The following is a 19,897-nucleotide window of genomic DNA, read 5'->3' on the forward strand; positions in this document are numbered from 1 at the left end:
GACAAATAATACTAGTATTATTTATTACCTAAGTAATATATGTATAATACATCGTAAAGGTACTAGGAGTTTATAAATTAAACTTGAAATTATTATTATGTTTTTAAATTTTCTCTTGACGGACACTTTTATAATGCCGGATATGCGGCGTCAATTGCTGTAAATTGTAAACTACGCATTGATTTAATAGGTACATAAATCCATATACTTATTTGTATGATAATCTTCATGTATTCATACTTAACGATCGTTTCCGCTATGTCCATTCTTCCTGTTTGCTTCCTTTGTCCTACGCGTTCCTCTCCAGACATGTGTGCCGACTAAAACAACCAATAATACGTCACATTCTGTCTCTTCGTCCGCCACGTAATATAAGGTTATATTCATACATATTATAGTACCATATTATCCCATAATATTACTTTTATACATCAAATGGCGTAAATAATTATGGTGTGAAGCAAACAAATTTAGTTTTATTATCCAATATTAGGCAAAGTGAAAATCGGTATTTGACGCGGTCTAGTGATCAAGACATGCAGCAATATAAACATAAAATATTTAAAAAAAAAAAGTGGAAACGGAAGAAAAAACGAAGTATAGAAAAACTATATGATCATATTTTATACTGATCAGTACGTATAATAGCATGTACTTACCTAGTTACCTCCATGATAACATATATAATATATTAATATGTAACTTTCCAAAAAAATTATATTTCCATAACAAAAAAACAATAGAACCTAAGTGTTTAAATCAATTAAGTAGATACTACCTAACGTAAATACCTAATGTTTGTAATAAATATTAATTATTCTAAATATTTATATATAAAGTGTAAACGTAATTCATTATATACATACCAAGAAAAAAATATATCGTAGTATGTAATATGTAATCATTTTGTGTGAAAAAATCAGTTATGTTTTAAACAAAAAAATTTAATTTTTTGAAAGATTTATTAATTTATTTATGTTATACAGTGGAATTATCAACATATTATTCACTACCAATATTATTTATATAGATTTTAAACATATGGCAGTTTTACAATATCCTGTCACGAATGCCGCATATTATAATTTATAACATTGCAATCATCTAATTTATTTCGATTCTCAAAATCAGAAGTGAAAATTATTACAACACATACGCTAAAACGGACAACAATTCGGTAGTTTTGATCATGAACCTGGAAGCGAATGAGCTATATTAACAGACATTTAAGATGTAGGTAAATTTACTGACAATAGTATTATGCGATGATTTATATTATATAAGCGACTTGACCAATTGACATTGAAAAATATTAATTTGGTAACGTTTACTTTATTATATATACAAACAATATTGTGTTTTTATTTTATAACGTATAATACTATAATAAGAATATTTAATTTTATATTAAAATATTAATTTTGACGCAATAGTAATAAACTAATAAATCACAGTTTCTTTTTACTATAATAAGGGACAATTGTATTGGCGGACATTCAAATATTGTAAATGCCCCACATCGCGAATATTGTTCGTAAAGATTCAACGTTCAAAATATTTTCTATCAATTTTTTTCGACTACTAAAATTTCTTGTTTTCAAACAGAAACACACACGCCCGTAACGGTATCAACATAATAATATATTACGTATATTACGTATATCCTATCCTATATATATATACGAACACAGAGTACATGACTGTCGTGGCTATAATATCGTATATACACACAGTCATTTTTACCTCTATAATAATATAATACATTACCTAAACGGGTACAACGCCGTTCACGTTTCAGACGCATACGCATGGCGTACGCGATTTAGACACACTTAAGATTTCTGCGCAGCCGGTCGTCCGTCGTACTTTTTAACACACGATTTAATCGCATAGCATAATAATATAATATATAGTATCATAATATATTTATAACTATATCGTATTTTGTCGTAAGCGAATATATATCGTAATATTGTACAATATAAATGTGCTGTAGCTTACAGAGTCGTTGCGTTTACGCACCGCACGTGCACAATTTTTTACCACGCGTGTACATTATAATACATTGTTATTATCATGAAGTTTAGTAAAGCGTCGATAGTACATCATCGATAAGTCGATATAAACCAATGATTTCGAACGGTACGATGACACATAATATCATATTATGACGTGATTTCGGTCAACGGTCAAAAATATCATACTACTACTACTACTACTACTACTACAGCACCGCGCGTTCCACGTTATCCACGTAACTATAATATTATTATATTAATATTAATATTATTATTTTGCTGTTGCGGTCGGTACAACTGGACGCGTCAGTGTTTGCGCAGGAGGACGTATACACAGTTTTCACCGGCGATTAATTTCCATTGTGACTGCTCAAACGGTTTACGATAACGGGTAAGTTGTTATTATGCGTGATTTTCTCTTCGCAAAAATATTTTATTATTATATTTCAAAATGTAATTGACGTCCACAAAACACGAGCTGTCCGTTAAGAGCTCGTCCGTGATTATTATTGTAACGCTTATAGTTTTATTATTATCCGCATGAACTGTGATATTTATTCGTGTGATTGCCGACGAAACTTTTTTTACGAAATAACCTTTGATGTGTTTTTAATCGTCACGATTTATACATTTTTTTCGACTTTTCGTTAGGTATATACGAGACTGTGTTACATTGCCTCCTCAAAATGATATTTACCACCTACATAGTGTACAACCTATAGTAATACTTATTTAGATCAATAGTAGAGGTACAATAGGTACACATGATGCATAATAATAGTACCTATATTATTATTTATGACATTATATTTCCTAATACATACATAAATTTCATAATCTAGTAAACTAAGATCATAATTAAATTTTTACTTGAGTATTGTGTTTTTGTTAACACCGTTCACACATGAAACATTATATTATGTTGACGTTAATATGTTATGTTTTTTTTTTATATAATATAGTGTTGATATATTTGTTATATTATTAACGTTGTTTTAAACACTTATAACTTCCAAGAATCTTTTTGGCCAATTAACTGGTTAATTTTATATGAGTTACAATAAATTAATTTTTTTTAATTATTTAAAAATATAACTTAATTAATGTATGTTTATATTAACTTTTAGAAAAATAACTTTTCGATGATTTATAGTTGGTCAATGGTAATTTCCGTTTGATTTTATAAGACATTATAAATAATATTATTTCAACTATTAATTTAAACGGTTTGTATATACGCTACAGTGTATCGCTGATAACCTTTTATTTTATTAATGAAAAAACATACTTTGTATCGAGAAATGAAACAAATGAAGAAATAAACCATTAACTTAAATTAAACAAATACAGACACAACTGTCTAAAACACTAAAACAACTTTTAGTGTGTATATTTTATGATTATAAAATTTCTTAAGAAAATCGGTATCTAGATACTTGTGAATATTAGGTACTCATCATTTTTATATACATATACGAAAACTTTTAAATACAAACATTTTTTGTTGTTATAATATTATTGGTAGAAATTTTATTCCTCGAAATATATTTTATCGAATACCTACTTATTTATTTAATATCATAACTAAATAATAAGGAAAAAAATAAAAATAAAAAATCAGATTCTTAAATTATTTTATTGTTATCCATCAAACGTTTAATTAAAATCTATACAAAGCATTTTTTAATATAACAAGTAACCGTAATCAAAATCCGAGTTTATCGTCTTTCAGTATAAATTTGATCAAAGTTAAAATATTTCTGGTTAGTTATTATTTTTTTTTAATAGTTATGTATATCGAAAAAAATCAGGAAAAATGTTCTGGTATTTAGGTACTCAATATATGTATTTGCATTCAGATATAGTCATTACGACATCAATTGGAAGAGGTAATTTTTTCTTTAAAATCAAACGTTTCCGCTAGATTTATAGATATATAATATTATGAACATAAAATATGTGCCTGTCATCGAGTCCAATTTCCATTTCATACATAACATGTACCTACACTATAATGTTGATGATTTGGAGCATTCATGAGATACTAATATATTTTGAGGTATACCTATAATATCCATTTGAACATAATATTCTCTATGTGTGAACAGTTGTGGTCGAAGTTATTAGATCACGAGTATTTTGGTTTTAAAGAATATCAAAATTGATTCGTGAAATTAAAATCGTGACGTTATTGTGTAAAACATTCAGGATACAAAACGAAACTGTCTTAAAGAATGAAAGAAACTATGGCTGTATAGGTATATATATAGTTTTCAACTACTCACACGAACTACATATAGTTTCGCGTATTATTTTGCATTAAATATTACAAAATATGTTTCGTTTAACGTTGTATGACATTTATTATACGAGTTGCGTAATAATAGAATTACGTGTATTGAATTATATCTTTTTTCCATGATAAAATATAATATAATAATTGTTTATTTCAATATTTATATCTATATATCTATATATATACATTTTTCCAAGATTATAGAAATTAATTATCCTTAATTATGAATAATTGAATCGCTTTTTTTGTTACATACAACATTTTTTACTAACCTACGTTAGTGTATTCAATCTATAAACAGAAAATTAACAAACATGAATAAATCTATGTCTTTATATTATATTTACATTATATAGATATTAGTTTGTTGAGTTGCCAATTATTAGGTGCAATAAGAAGACTTTGAATACAATACTGAAAAAATGATATATCTTGGCTAAGCGTATTAAATTATTATGGCTAGATACACGGACAAACTAAAAATATTTTTTAACAAACGATTATAATTCAATAAACATTAATTTTTCGCTAATAGATAAGATAGTAATAAATAATTTCGTTTTAAAAATTATTAATAATTGTATGACGACATATTTATATTATGGTCGAAAGTATAATACGAGTATGTTATTTACGAAAAATTTTTATTATAAGAAAATATGTGCTATGAATGTTGAGTGACAGGAATTTAACAAGCTTAAAAAATATGTAATTTAAATAATATTACAAAATTATTTTTTTATACGTATATGTGATATTTTATTATATTATATCTGATAAATGTTTTGTTGAGAAGTTTTTTTAAACACATGTTTTCATTTTTTTTTTATGGTCAGATTCTATGGTAAAATATGGGATTTTAGTATAATAATAACTTAAAAAATTGTGAAAACATAACGTAACGCTGATCAAAAAAATTCCAATTAATCACATATTATTGACAAGAACATAAATACTTATTGTAAGTTACATAGCATAATATAAATTAATTAAAGATACAACGAAATTCAAAATATCTATATAGAATTATAGACATTAAAATTAAAAAAAAATACAATTATTTTATTAATATAAATTAAAAGTTGAATATATAATAATATTCAATAATTATGGCATATAATTTTCTGAATAATTTAGAAAAGGAGGAAATGAAGAATGAGATCAAGTTTAAAATACATTAAGGTACATATGTATTCATACTATATAAAATATATTTGTTTGATTTAAAGCGTTTTTTTTTTATTATTTAATCTGTTCGTCTTTCATTTTGCGTTTTTTGATAATAATTACCGCGTTCTGTTTTATTGATATTTTTTATTTTTATTTATCCCCGAATTTTTACTTTTTAATGTAAGTAATATGGATATACACATTTAATATGGTCTGTTGAGGTACATAACATTATGGTAGACACTGTGTATTATTATATTAGCATAAATTATGTTTATACCATATTAATAACCATATTAAAAATCTAGGCGTGTATTTTTATTTACATTAAAATTTATAATATAAAGTAATACCTTACTCATCGCTAGTATTATTAGAAATAAATATGCCAATAAGTTGAAGAGTTTTGTTCCACAAAGCTCGTAATACATGGTGTCCAATCTGATGTAATGTTTCTGATATCAAAATAAATAATAGATCAGTACACTATAAAGGTCTGAAAAATAATAAGATTATCCCAGAAATGACTACCTGTACGGCTGTACCTATACTATGTTTTTATTATTATCACTGTCGAAGTGTCGAGTGCAGTTAAATTAACGCTAAATTATAATTAAATACCATTTGGAATTTTGCGTTGAACACTTTAAAACAGTCCTTGACCGGATAAATTTTAATAATATTATAATTTCAATAACTATCATAACATTGACTTTGAAAATTATAAACAATTACAAATTTTCTGTCGATTAAAATTGTATTTTGTTATTTGATATACCTCAGTGGGTCACAGCTCCTACAGTAGGTAATATTATTTTCTCCAAATATTTTGCGGTACAGATTCAGGGTCACCATCAATTATCAAGTGCGTGAAAATAATTGCGATTATTTTACAAATTAAATGATTATGCAAAGTATATTAAATACTTGACTATAAGTCCCTGTATTTTTATATTTAACCACACCTAAAGTTAAAAAATATGATTATGACGGAGTTTGTTTTATTTAGTATTTATTTATATTATGAATGGTAAAATTAAACAATATATTTTTTTTCGTACACTATTGAATATAACAAACAAAATTAACTAGTATTTCGTTGCCGGCGAGTGTGGTGACTAAGCCTAGCAGAAATAAGTACCGCGGACACGGGTGGGTTGTGTTGACGTCCGTTGCAGTAAATAACGATTGCAATAAATAATTTATAATCTTGAAATAATTCCAGCCGAAGATAATTACCATTTTTATTATATTGAAATAATTATTAAATATAAAATTTTGTTTTGCTTGTAAATTGATTAAGAGTGAAATATTTGTAATATATGTATATTTATGAAACATTAAACATATATAGATTTCTCATAAAAATTTGAAACCTGTTAAAAGAATAAAATAGATTACAGCATGTAAAATATAAGTACTTATATCTAAATATTAAAAATATATTTTGATTAAATCTATTTACTTGTAGAATATCAAAACTTCCAAATTCTATATTTCTATTACATATACTGGAACAAATATTAGGTACATCTAGAATCAATCATTTTTGTTATTACAACTATAATAATGTTAATAATATTTTTTTATGGTTCAAAATTGGTAGGTATAGTTAATTATAATATAAATAGGTATACCACGCATAAACTTCAACATTTAATTAACCCTGACTGATGTGGTTTCTCATCACTGTACATTGAGAAATATTCAACTATTAATAATTTAAATGTACACAAAATAATTAAGTATTTACCAATATGGCAATATACATATTATTACTGTCCCTCAATCGATACACTCACTTAGCGCCCTTGTTCTACTCTGCAATTTATTCGGAAATATCACTTGACCTGTTGTGAAAAAAACCATGTTATGTAAATAAATATATAAGTTGGATTAAATTATCAATAGATGCCACATAGTAGTATCTAAAAAACAAACAGACAAACAATCCATAATTCCAAAATTAAAAAGATTAGTAGATGTGATTTGAATTTATTGACATAATTGCGCACGAAAAATGATTTCAAGCATATATGATTATCAAAGAACTAATCTTTATTATAATCGAACTATTCTATGTTAATAAACCTATTATTGTTATTGAATTTTTAGTTAATATTTTAAAATAGGTATATAATATTTTTTAAATCTCATTGTCTTTAAAAAATTATAATTTATAATATACGAATTGGTTTTAAGGATAAAATATTGTCAAAATTATTATGAAATGCGTAATAATTTGAACGATATATATACATATATATACATACCTATAATGTTGTATAATTTTTATTACAAATATCTATATAGATTGTGCATACTATTTATTTTCAATATATTTGAATCTTATAAAAACAACTTATGGAAGAACGTTTTATTACATTTTCAAGTTTTTTGATCGAGAAAAAATTTGTAAAACATTGAAGTGTAATTAAAAAGACTAAAAATAAAAATAAAAATTTTAAATTCATATAAATGGCTAATATTATAATTGTCAATGTGTATAGAAAATACTAATTTAATTAATATGGGAATGTTGTGTGTTTCTACGATTAATATTTTTTTAATTAAAACAAAAATTCTGTTTAGAAAAATCTTTATCATACATTTGAACATCCAATTTCGTCAAAATTCAAACAAAATTCAAACTTCATACAAATAAAGTCAGTAATTTTATAAAAAAAAACCTAGCTTCATGATTAACTTTGTTTTTAAACAGTACTCACTTAGTAAGAATCTTGTATAAAATATCCAAGCCTTAGGTATTTTAAACATCAGGCATAATATAGTTTACAAAATGTCATGATAAAAAATTAATCTTCAAACATATACCTATAATAGAACATAGACTTTATTTATTTTCAATATTTTTTAATTGGTATGAGTAAAACTGAAGAGAAACCTTGTATTACATTTTTGACGCTAAAATCCGAAATATTTTTAAAATTATATCATGTCTATTGTTTATATAATATTGATATAAATATTTTGTGAAGATTTAAAATACCTATTTAATTATTAATTTTGGAATTACCAGTAAAAAACAAAATAGATTTTATCGAAAATTAATGTAGTCCGGTTTTCTACTATTTTTTTTAATAACATAAACAATAATTTTGCTTATAAATCTTTTTTCTTCAATATTTTCTAATTGCTATAATTACATTTTATGAGGAACTCTATAATTCATTTACAAGATTTTGACCGAGCTAAAATGTTTTTATTGATATTTAAAAAAAAAAACATAGCATACAATTAAAAATTAAAATCTCTATAAATAGCTCTAAAACTTCAAAATACATTGATAATTTAAATGTAAACATTTGATAAAAATTCCAAGTATCTGCAGTTATATTTGTTTATTAATTACAACAAAGTTATAATAAGATATTAAAATTTAAAATAAAATAATTTATTTTTTACTATAAAATGTGTTATTAGATTTTAAAAAAAACACAATATTATTTTGCATTTTTTTCTATAAATAAGTACATTAATTGGTCCACTTAGAATCTAAAAATCATAACCATGATTTTATTATCTTAATTTGAGATTTAAGTTTAGTTTTTTAAAATTCGAAATTTTGGGCTTCTAAAGATGATAAATAATTGTATTATGATAAGAATGTCCATAAACTACTCGTATATCTCAAAATATTATCTTCGATGATAATTCATTGATAATACATACAAATTTTTCGATAGAGGTTTATTATGGCTCTAATAAGAGGAAATATGGATAAAATCATTTCACTATTTTACTTTCCCATTTTCAATTCGACCATAAAATAGCAAATTGCTCATAGAGTACCTATACAGTATGTTAAGACTTTACATAACAACATTATGTTCAAAAACATATAACTATAGCTATATATTACATAAATTTAAATAATATTATATGTATAGGTACCAATTAAAATATTTCCTGTAGGTATAGTTTTATAAGTACCTACTGTATTTATTTATATTAATAAGATACATATTACGATTTAAAGTTAAATAATGTTTAGACATTTTTTATTATGTTAAATTTTAAATACTTAAATAAAATAATATCAAACCCGATGGTACCTATGATTTTTAATTATCTTATTAATTAACTATCAAAGTATCAAACATTTCATGATAGTATGGATTTGGGGTACCTATTGAGTTTTAACTAACAATTTTTTTTCCTAAATTTATAACATTTTTTAGGTCATTATTTATACCTTAAAACAACTCTTTTGTACATATAGGTTAGGTTATATAAAATTAATGTACACATACTATCCCAGCTATCACTTGAATACTCAAATTCGAATATTATTCACCGATACTCGGATGTTATAGAAAGTAGCCAATAATTATTAGTATAGTAAATTAATTAATTCTTCATCTGTTTTATCAATATTTTTTTTTTTTAGTAGGTCAAAACATTTTAATAATGTAATATAACTTTTTATTTTTGTAGACCATCATTATACACGATATCGTGCGTGGATCTAAATATAGACGAGGAGAACACCTCCGGTAAAACGATCGCGTTCGACATATAGTGTGGGTGTCCACTGTCCACACACTACCATCAATAATCGCAGTGTACCATAGTGATGATGACCATTTACTTTACTGTACCGGTAACGACAATGACAACGGTACCGGAAACACGGTAACAGCAGCGTTTACCTACTTTTTGCATTTGTGCGAGATACCGTGCGCGTGCGCACGAGCACTGGAAAAGGTAGTCGAGTTGGGCGATGATACGCGTCCGGCGGCGTGTGCCGAAAGTCCGTGGCCAATGATCGTCGTGACCCGTGACGACCGCAGTAGAAGTGATATGACCACAACCACGGTGGCAGTAGCGGCGGCGGCGACGGGAGCGGTGTCTTGGCAGGTCACCACTTGGTCCACTGGTTCGCCCGCGGCAGTCTGCAAGATGCGCTCGTCCGCCACGGTGACGACGACTGTCACCGCCATCGCCGTCAGGCTGACGGCCGTACTATTGCTATTGATGGCGTCTTCGCGCCCAGCCTCCGCCCTCGGACAGCTACAGGGCCAGTACAACGGCCCATATCCGGACATATGTCCCAGGTAGGTTTTTTCTCATAATATGTATTTCGGTAGTCATTCTCGATAATAACTGTCAATGATGTACGTATGTATTTTTCGGATGTTGTGGCTTCAAAAACTTTATAGAAAAAAATAAAAAATAATGCGAAACCACACGAAAATTATTAACAAATCAAATTTAAGTGCCACAAAAAAGCGTTAAAAGTTATTAATAACAAAAATGTGTATATTTGAAACGTATATAGTATATACTCAGTATGCATTGAATATGAAGCTGATAACTTACCAGTGATGAGTGATATATAGATAGTTTGGCAAGGCACATATACATATTTAATCTAATTCTTTAGCAAAACAATAATGAACAATGTTTATTTGAACTTTAAAAAAATGTATTATATATAATATAAATGTTTATTTTTCATATTATTTTTTTTTGAATTATTATCGTGTTAGGCTCACATAAATCGCTTCGTTTGAGAGTTATTGTATCGAACGCAGTCATAAAAATGTCAGGTGGCATAAAATTATATTTTGATGCTCAGGGTTCCCGACGGATCATTAATTATTATAAATTATCATACTATTTATTTTCAATTATATGTAAATAACATGGCTATATGCAAGTAAACTCGTATACCTAATTTACAAATAAGGGGCGATTAAATTGTCACTATATGTTTATGTCAAGTCAATATAATTATTTCTTATATAATAATATGTTTCTAAATGTAAAAGCTATTTATTTCGCTAACAAATAGACGTATACATCCGATACATGTGACATTTTTTTAATATTAAATGATCTGCTGCTACAACATTCCGAAATAATACTATTATGTAATGTATAGCAGAAATCAACTTTAGAGTTTAATATTTTTTCTTAGGATTAGATTTTATTGACGTATTTTTTATAATTTATACTATTTCAAATTTTAAAGTATTATAAAATATTTTCGAAAAACTTTAATACATTTTATGGTTTATTTTTTTTTTATTAAATACATTTATTAGAATTTAATCATATAAATTATGTAGTACCTAATAACTAATGAGTAATAACTAATAATTATATTTTATTTTATTACTATACAATGGTTTCTAATTAGTATCTAGTAATTAGCTCTACTATAAAGTAAACTTTCTATATTATAAAAGTATTAAAACCATATATTTTATACTTAGTAGAATTTAAAATATAGGTACTTATATAGTCATATATTACATGTTTTGTATTAAATAAATATGTGCTATTTTTATTTTAGTTAAGTATTGAATAGCATTATATTATTCAATAAAATCAAATACCTAGATAACATGATGAGATTCTATATTATATCTTATAATTATTTTTACTATATAATAGTTATTACTTATTTTACTAATATTTTGAATCAATATAATATAGACCCTTAAATAGGTACCTTAGGAACATTAAGTAATTTATGTTAAAATGTGTATTTCACAGTCTATTACATATTTTACCTAGTGTTTGAATATACAATATTTAAAACACGCCAAACCCTATTAAATGATGTACTTGCTTAACTGTTATATGAGTTGTAGTTATAAATTATAATATAGTCGTCAAATTGTCTATCTAAATTAATTCTTAATAATTGTGTATCCATCCGTTACATAATCATAACAAATAATGATATTTTAATGTTCAAGTTTATAAGAATTAGAAAACCTTTTTCTCTTCATTATTTTTATATTATTTATTAATGTATAAAATATGCCGTAATATTAATCAGTGAGCTATACATCTATTAAATGGAAAAATTTTAATTTATTTTATATTTTTACAAATATGATTTTTACAGAAGAAATTTTACATAATTATTGTAGTTTTTAGTTTAAATTAAAATTTTTACCTTCCAAACGTAAATATTAAATTTAGTAAAATTGGTTGAATTTTTCCACGAACATCTTTTGGCTTTTAGTTATTTTCATGATTTTCTATAATTACAGTTATTATTTAATTTACGACTAATATGTTTCTTTTAAAATTAAATTGTCGTTTTGCTAATATATTATGTCAAGCAATTAATAACTAAATGAAAATGATTCAAACAAAATTATAATTTTACGAAAAAAAAAATATAAATATATTGTTATAAATATATTTAATACCTACGCAGTTTATGATTTGCAAATGTGAAGATATAAAATTGTATTAATTTTTCATATTTCAAGTAAGTACCTACTTTAATATACCTACTGAAAAAATCATCTTTAAACTAAGAGTAGTTAAATACATTTTAACTAAAACTTGTACATCTACCTATTTAGTATATTAACTTCATATTATATTCTAATCACCTTTATTAGACGTTTCACATAAATATGTTATTTTTTTTAACAGAATCTTATTTAATAAGAAGTATATAATATAAAACATTACAAATTCAACTAAGTAAATCCGTGTTTTTTATAACTGACACAGTTTTGTTCAGTACTCTGTACTAAATTGACTAATTATTTATAATAGTCACAAATATGATAAACATAATTTAACTATGAAAATATTAATGCTAACGTGTTTCAAACATTTTATTTTTAATAATAGAATTTTAAATTGTGACATAAAAATCCACAAAAATATTACGAAGATAATATTTTCAATTTTTATATTATAATATATACATCATAAATCATTATAGTTCAATATATCGTGTTTATGAATCATAATTTGTGAAGTATAATATAGTATTATTGGTATTTGTGAAATATTATTTTTATTAAATTAGTGATTACTGACATTTATATCTTATTGCTGGTCTGTTTTGTATAAAATAAATCTTTAATCTAGATTTCTATTTCTTGACTTGGTATAATACATAACAATTATCGTAATATTTAAGAGAATGTACATAATTTTTTTCTCATTGAAACTAAAACTTCGATAATATTGGAATATATAATACATTAATACATTATAAATGTTTAAAAAATGCTTTTAATAAAATGTAAATTGTACCAATACAAAACTTTTCTACACATATAATTACTTAATTATACCTATCTACGTTTATATTTAACTACATAACTGTATTCTATGCGAATAATGGTTACTTGTAATAATATTACGTAGGTACTCGTAATAAGAACTGTTTTTTTTAATAGGTAAAATAAATTGAAGTTAATAAAAATTAAATCTATTTTAAGATGTTAGCCTTGTAATCATAATTTTAACATATTTAAGTATCTAAATAACAAATCCCGAAACTATTGATTGATTTACGTCATCTAACTTATACTTACTTACTCATAACTTGCTTAAAAATTGAAATATCCAAAAAAAGTTTATATATAAACGTAGACAATACCTACTTTTAACTTTAACTTTGATAATAGGGCAATTCACTCTAATATTAAAGCTAACAACACAAAATCTGTTAAAAAATTTGCTATTTTGCATGTTTATAAGATGGATACAGCAATACATGATGGGGCATGTGGCCCATGAGATTATAGTGACATATCGTCCTTTTATTATGTATTGTTCTCTAATTTAATAAAATATAAAAATAATTCTAATTAAGTATAGATACAGAGATTCAACAGAGTCACACCGTCTTACGTAGGTATATACTCGAAAACTTTAAAAACTTTAAATAAACTTTAATAGCTTTGAATTTACTTATGATTACAATTCACAAAAAGTTTTATTTTATACTGTACCAAATACAAATAATCTTCAGATTTGAATAATATTTACATTCAGTATAAAATATATTATGTGTACATCATTATAATTAAATATCACATTATGTTAAATATATTTGTGTTATTAATTTTAAAACTTAAACAAAAGGTTTAATGATCGTAAAAAAAATTACGAATATAATGTTATTCAAATAATTTAAGTATATAAGCACAAGAAATATTTTTGAATTGTATCTTGGTGTATTAACTTATTATCTTAGCAACTTATATTTACTAACTAAGCGCTGCATTTTTTTTTAATAATTATTACAATCCATTTTTTAGTTTTTAAAAGAATTTATAATTTTTTAATTCAACACACTGATTACATGATACATGAAATCATAAGAGGCAATAAAATATGCCACTGGGTAAAAAAATTCATAAGCAATATAATTAAAAACTTTTTTTTTCCAAAATAATACATAATATATTTAATAAGTTTTTTTTTTCTATAATTATTGTTACATTTTTATTTTTAAAATACGTCACATATAAATTATTATGCTTTTTTGTAAAAGTTTTGAACTAACTCCACATTGAATAAGAATATACGCTTCGCAATATACCTATGTATATGATGAAGTAATGGAGTGAAACTAGTCCACTATCCGCGCAACCCGGTATAAACGGTCATCTTGGGGCATAAACGAATTAATTTCTTTTTTGATACGATTTATTACAATTGTACCCTATATACATGTATCATGTATGTAATATTTATCGATTATAATATAATAACTGCTTTAAATTAATTACAAAATACAATTTTATTAAACATAGCAGCAGTCAAAAATTATTTGTCATACATTTTAATCATATTATGGTATTTGTATGTTGTATTATTCATTATAGTGATATATATTGCCACGGTGAACTTCTTGACGATATACAAATGCAACAGCTGTATTCAGACTCTAAAACTTTCGTAGACAAGAAATTACGTCGGAGCGAAGCTGAAATTATAAAATCGTATAGGGAATTGAAATTACGAAATAACGGTCGAGTGCCTAATCGTGCTGTACTTACAAAGTTTGTTGAAGACAACTTCAGTGACGATCCATTAGTCGAGTGGGTGCCGCCTGATTTTGTTGAAATTCCCACTGTCAGTACTTATGTACAGGATAAAAATTACAAGTAATAATTAAAATAAGAAAATAAATCAAAATTATTATAAATTATATTATTATATAGTAAACGAACTTTTCAACCGAGCGTGAAAAATATTGCATTTTAATGTATTTGTAATATGTAATATTATTTTTTAAGGAATTGGATCTTACAACTAAATCAAATTTGGAAAAGATTGGCACGGAAGGTAGATGAAGACGTTAAAGTAAACCCCGATCGGCATTCATCTATTTATTTGCCAAACGGATTCTTTATAGCTGGTGGCAGATTCACTGAGCTTTATTATTGGGATTCGTATTGGATCATAAGAGGTAAAAAAACGAATATAAACGAATAAAAACCGAAAAATGACTATAATAAATTATAATTATAATTCGTGGTGCAAATAATATTTTATTTTCGTAGGAGCAATACTATGTGACATGAAAGACACTGCCAGAGGAATCATACAAAACTTCCTTTACTTGGTTCACCGTTTTGGTTATGTACCGAACGGAAGTAGAATTTACTATTTAATGAGATCTCAGCCACCGCTCCTCATCCAAATGGCTGCGTCATATTATACATATACAGATGACTTAGATTTTATTAAGAAAAACATACAAGTAAATTACCTATATACTATAACTATTCAATGTTAGTACTAATTTTTTTAAGATAGTATTCAGTGAACACCAATTAATACGTTTGATTAAAAAAATAGTAATAATCCAAACTGAATTTGATAATAATTTATATTGTTTATAAACAAATAATATGCTTATATTTTTAAAAGTTATTATTAAATATTCGAATATTTTTTTCAATAGTATCTGGAAGCAGAATTCAATTTTTGGATGACAAACCGAACAATAAAAGTTGAAAAGGCAGGTAATACCTATGTAATGGGACAATACAACACACATACCAGAGGACCTCGTCCCGAATCCTATTAGTAAGTGTAAAATTGATTTTAAAATAAAACATATATATTCAATTAATACATTTTTTTTTAGTCAAGACAAAACCTTAGCTATGCCTTTTTCAAGCGTAGACGATAAAAATGAGTTGTATTCAAGATTAAAAGCTGCCGCCGAAACGGGTTGGGATTTTTCGACCAAACATTACAATAATTTTGGTCAAAATACTGGTAATATTCTCTAAATATATATTATAAAAAAATGTATACGATCTACATAAAATATCTTTAAATAAATAAGTTACAAACAAATAATATACGTTAATACAGCTATAGCTATACAATATACCGGGCACGAATTATAATCAATTAAATTAGTATAACTATATGTATATTGAGCAACTACATGATTTATGTTTGAAGGAAGTTAATAATTGTTATTGTTTACTAAATTTAATGAATACATTTTGATTAATAGCATAATACTAATGAATGTTTATGACTATAAATGCAAAAATATTTCTCGTATTCAATAATACCATAATGAAGTTACAATAATAATATCAATAAAGACAAATTTTCGTTATTGATTGCGAATTGCAGGTTTCAGCTACAAAAATCTTCAAGCATTTTAGTATACCGACAGATTTGTATAAACTGTTTATTCTGTCTATTACAGAATTTAAAAGTTTATTCAATATATTATAAACTAATCTTTTCTATAAACCTAATTATTTGAAAATAAAATTTTACAATATGACATTTCCTAAATATAGCGTTAACATATAATTTCGTTGATACTAAAAGAAAGGAAATAGGAAAATCTATTTAAGTTGATTTCATCGATAGTTTAACTATTTAATTAATTATTGCCATAAAATAATAAACTACTATTATATGTTTGGATACAATGATCATATTGTTTTTAAATTAAATGTTGTTTTTTTGTATATAAGTGCCTATAGTTTATTGTAATATTAATATAAAATAATTATTAATCAATATGATAAATTACCCGAATAGGTTAGAAGCTACTCTAGAAAAATATGTATGTGTAATTCTAATTGTTTTTTTAACCTATACAATTTAAAGCAGTTAATAATGATTTAAGTACTTATGAATTTATGATACGTCATGTCTTAACTCTAAAATATTATCAAAAAAATAAATTTATTTGATTTGATTGTATATCAATAAATTGTATTTTATATACATGCTTATGTATTTATTTTTATATTTATTTATTCATATTATAATGTATGTTATTAATTTTGTTATTTCAGGAGATTTGTCAAATACGGATCCACAAAATTTTATTTACGTAGAATTAAATGCAATATTACAAGCTAACGCAGTTGTTCTTGCTCAATTTTTTAAATTATTGGGTAATCAAGCTAAATTCAAATACTATGATGACATCGGTCACCGTTTTCAGATTGGAATAAACGCGGTTAGTGATATAATATAATATTTATGTAGTGTAAAATATAAAAACCATATTTATTTGATATGTACGTTTAGTTACTGTGGAACGAAGAAGAAGGTATTTGGTTAGATTATGACCTAACCACTAAACTGAGTCGTAAATATTTCTATACGTCCAATTTTGCACCATTATGGACTGGTAGTTACGAGAGAAAACTTAGAACGTACTATGGCAAACGAGCATTGGACTATTTGATAGTTAACGGTGTTATCAATCAAGATGGAACTCCAAAACTAATTTGTAAGTATAATATTTTAATAGTAAATTAATAATTTGAATTTAAAAAAAATACTCAAATTATTAAGTACAACTATTAAATTAGAATTCAATAATAAATCATTATATACGAAAAATGATTACCGGTTTTGCGTTTTTACATTAGTTCTTTCAAATTATTTTAAAACTCTGGATATGTTGAGCAATCAAAATAACAATTAAATCTAATTTTCTAATAGAAGCGTTCTTCAAAGTTTAATATAAAAGCATTTTAATTCTTCCAAAAGGTAACAAAGACATGAAAAATCAAATGAAATACACATTACCCTAAAATCAATACATTTATGGTTTCACTCAAAATGTAAAGTTAATGTTACTATATCTTTTAAGCATACATTAATTGAATACACTATTATTTGTACCAAATTTAAATATACAAAAAAACTACTACTAGGTACACTTAATAAAAAAATAAAATCATCTAAGAATACCTTATTAAAATATTTTTTCATTTTTATATAATATTTAATATAAAAATAATAGAATACATTTTGTATTCTTATTAATAATCTTAATACTATAAAAATAAAAATGTATAATTTAGTTACATACTTATATTACAGAGTATAAAAAAATTAATTTTAATAGCTTATAAATTAGAAGAGTAAAAGGTAATAAATGTAACTTTTATGTTTTGATGTTCGTAATAAGTATTAAATAATAATATATATTTACACATTATAAATTAAATAATTTAAATTGATTTATCCCGTCTAAAGTACTTTAATAGATATTTTAAATTATTTATTTATTATTTTTAATGTAGGTGTACCAACATCGAATATTAACTCTACTCAACAATGGGACTATCCAAATTGCTGGTCTCCACTTCAAGCCATGGTAATCCAAGGTTTAGACCGCACAAACTACAAACCTGCCCAGACAGTTGCAATAAACTTGGCCAAATCGTGGATAAACACTAATTACGTCGGATACATAACCAGTGGCACCATGTTTGAAAAGGTAATTATTTAGCATCATTTAATCGACAATATGGTGTGAACTTTAATGATTGAATATTTTGGTTACCTAATATGTAAAAATGAGTATTGGTATTTATTTAGTTCAGATACGGTTTCTTAAACGTCATTACCGTAAATGATTATAGAATATAAATTTAAATTAACTTCGACTCAATTTTAAATTTCATTTTTATTTACAGTACAGTGCACTCGAAGTGGGCACAACCGGCGGGGGTGGCGAATACACGCCTCAAACAGGTTTTGGATGGACTAACGGTATAGTGTTCGAACTTTTCCGGAGATGGGGACACCTATTTAAATCTACTTAAATACCATACTACTGAACCGACTATGTATTCATATTGTATTATATAAATCTATAATATTTTTGTATTATTTTTACACTTACGTTTTAAATTAAATCGACTATGCAGTATATTATGGACATATTTGTACAGCATATCCATTTGCATTATTGTATATAATTATAATATTGTATATTATACATATATATTGTGTATGATATTCGTTTAATAAATTATGATATTCTTATGGAATCTACCGATTCTTGATAAGACAATACCATATGATAATAATTTTACTTATACCACAAGAAAATGAATTACTAAGTATAAACTGTATAAACTTTATAAAGTTTAGCCGTATAGACTATTAATTGATAGATCAAATACAGAAATTAGATATTTATTTAATAAAAAAAAGACGAGGTATTGTTATAGTAAAATATAATGTACATTAATTAGGTAGTCAAATACTGCATAATAATATTATAGTTTTAAATTAACTATCTGTATTAACTGACTTCACCCGGCTTAAAATTAATCTATATTTCTATCGTTTTTCGTTTTGTTTTAGCTAAAATATATAACAT

At 25.0% G+C, this 19,897-nt stretch overlaps 1 protein-coding gene across 1 annotated transcript; it reads left to right on the forward strand.

Moving 5' to 3' along the window:
- Positions 1–1,849: 1,849 nt before the first annotated feature.
- Positions 1,850–19,562, forward strand: LOC132929839 (trehalase-like). Its single transcript, XM_060995438.1, has 11 exons — positions 1,850–2,409; positions 9,943–10,562; positions 15,108–15,389; positions 15,522–15,694; positions 15,789–15,988; positions 16,193–16,317; positions 16,379–16,512; positions 17,565–17,731; positions 17,803–18,007; positions 18,810–19,006; positions 19,206–19,562. Exons 2-11 carry the CDS (start codon positions 10,270–10,272, stop codon positions 19,332–19,334), a joined length of 1,905 nt encoding a protein of 634 aa, XP_060851421.1. The 5' UTR covers positions 1,850–2,409; positions 9,943–10,269; the 3' UTR covers positions 19,335–19,562.
- The last annotated feature ends 335 nt before the right edge of the window (positions 19,563–19,897 follow it).

Source organism: Rhopalosiphum padi, chromosome 4 (genome assembly GCF_020882245.1).
Source record: "Rhopalosiphum padi isolate XX-2018 chromosome 4, ASM2088224v1, whole genome shotgun sequence".
NCBI classification, from domain to species: Eukaryota; Metazoa; Arthropoda; class Insecta; order Hemiptera; family Aphididae; genus Rhopalosiphum; species Rhopalosiphum padi.

Bases quoted from the DNA above. Each gene is read 5' to 3' on its own strand.
- LOC132929839 (XM_060995438.1), top strand. From the start codon at position 10,270: ATGATCGTCGTGACCCGTGACGACCGCAGTAGAAGTGATATGACCACA. The intron at 15,390-15,521 runs GTAATAATTAAA...TTATTTTTTAAG, and splicing joins GTACAGGATAAAAATTACAA to GAATTGGATCTTACAACTAA. The intron at 15,695-15,788 runs GTAAAAAAACGA...TTATTTTCGTAG, and splicing joins TTCGTATTGGATCATAAGAG to GAGCAATACTATGTGACATG.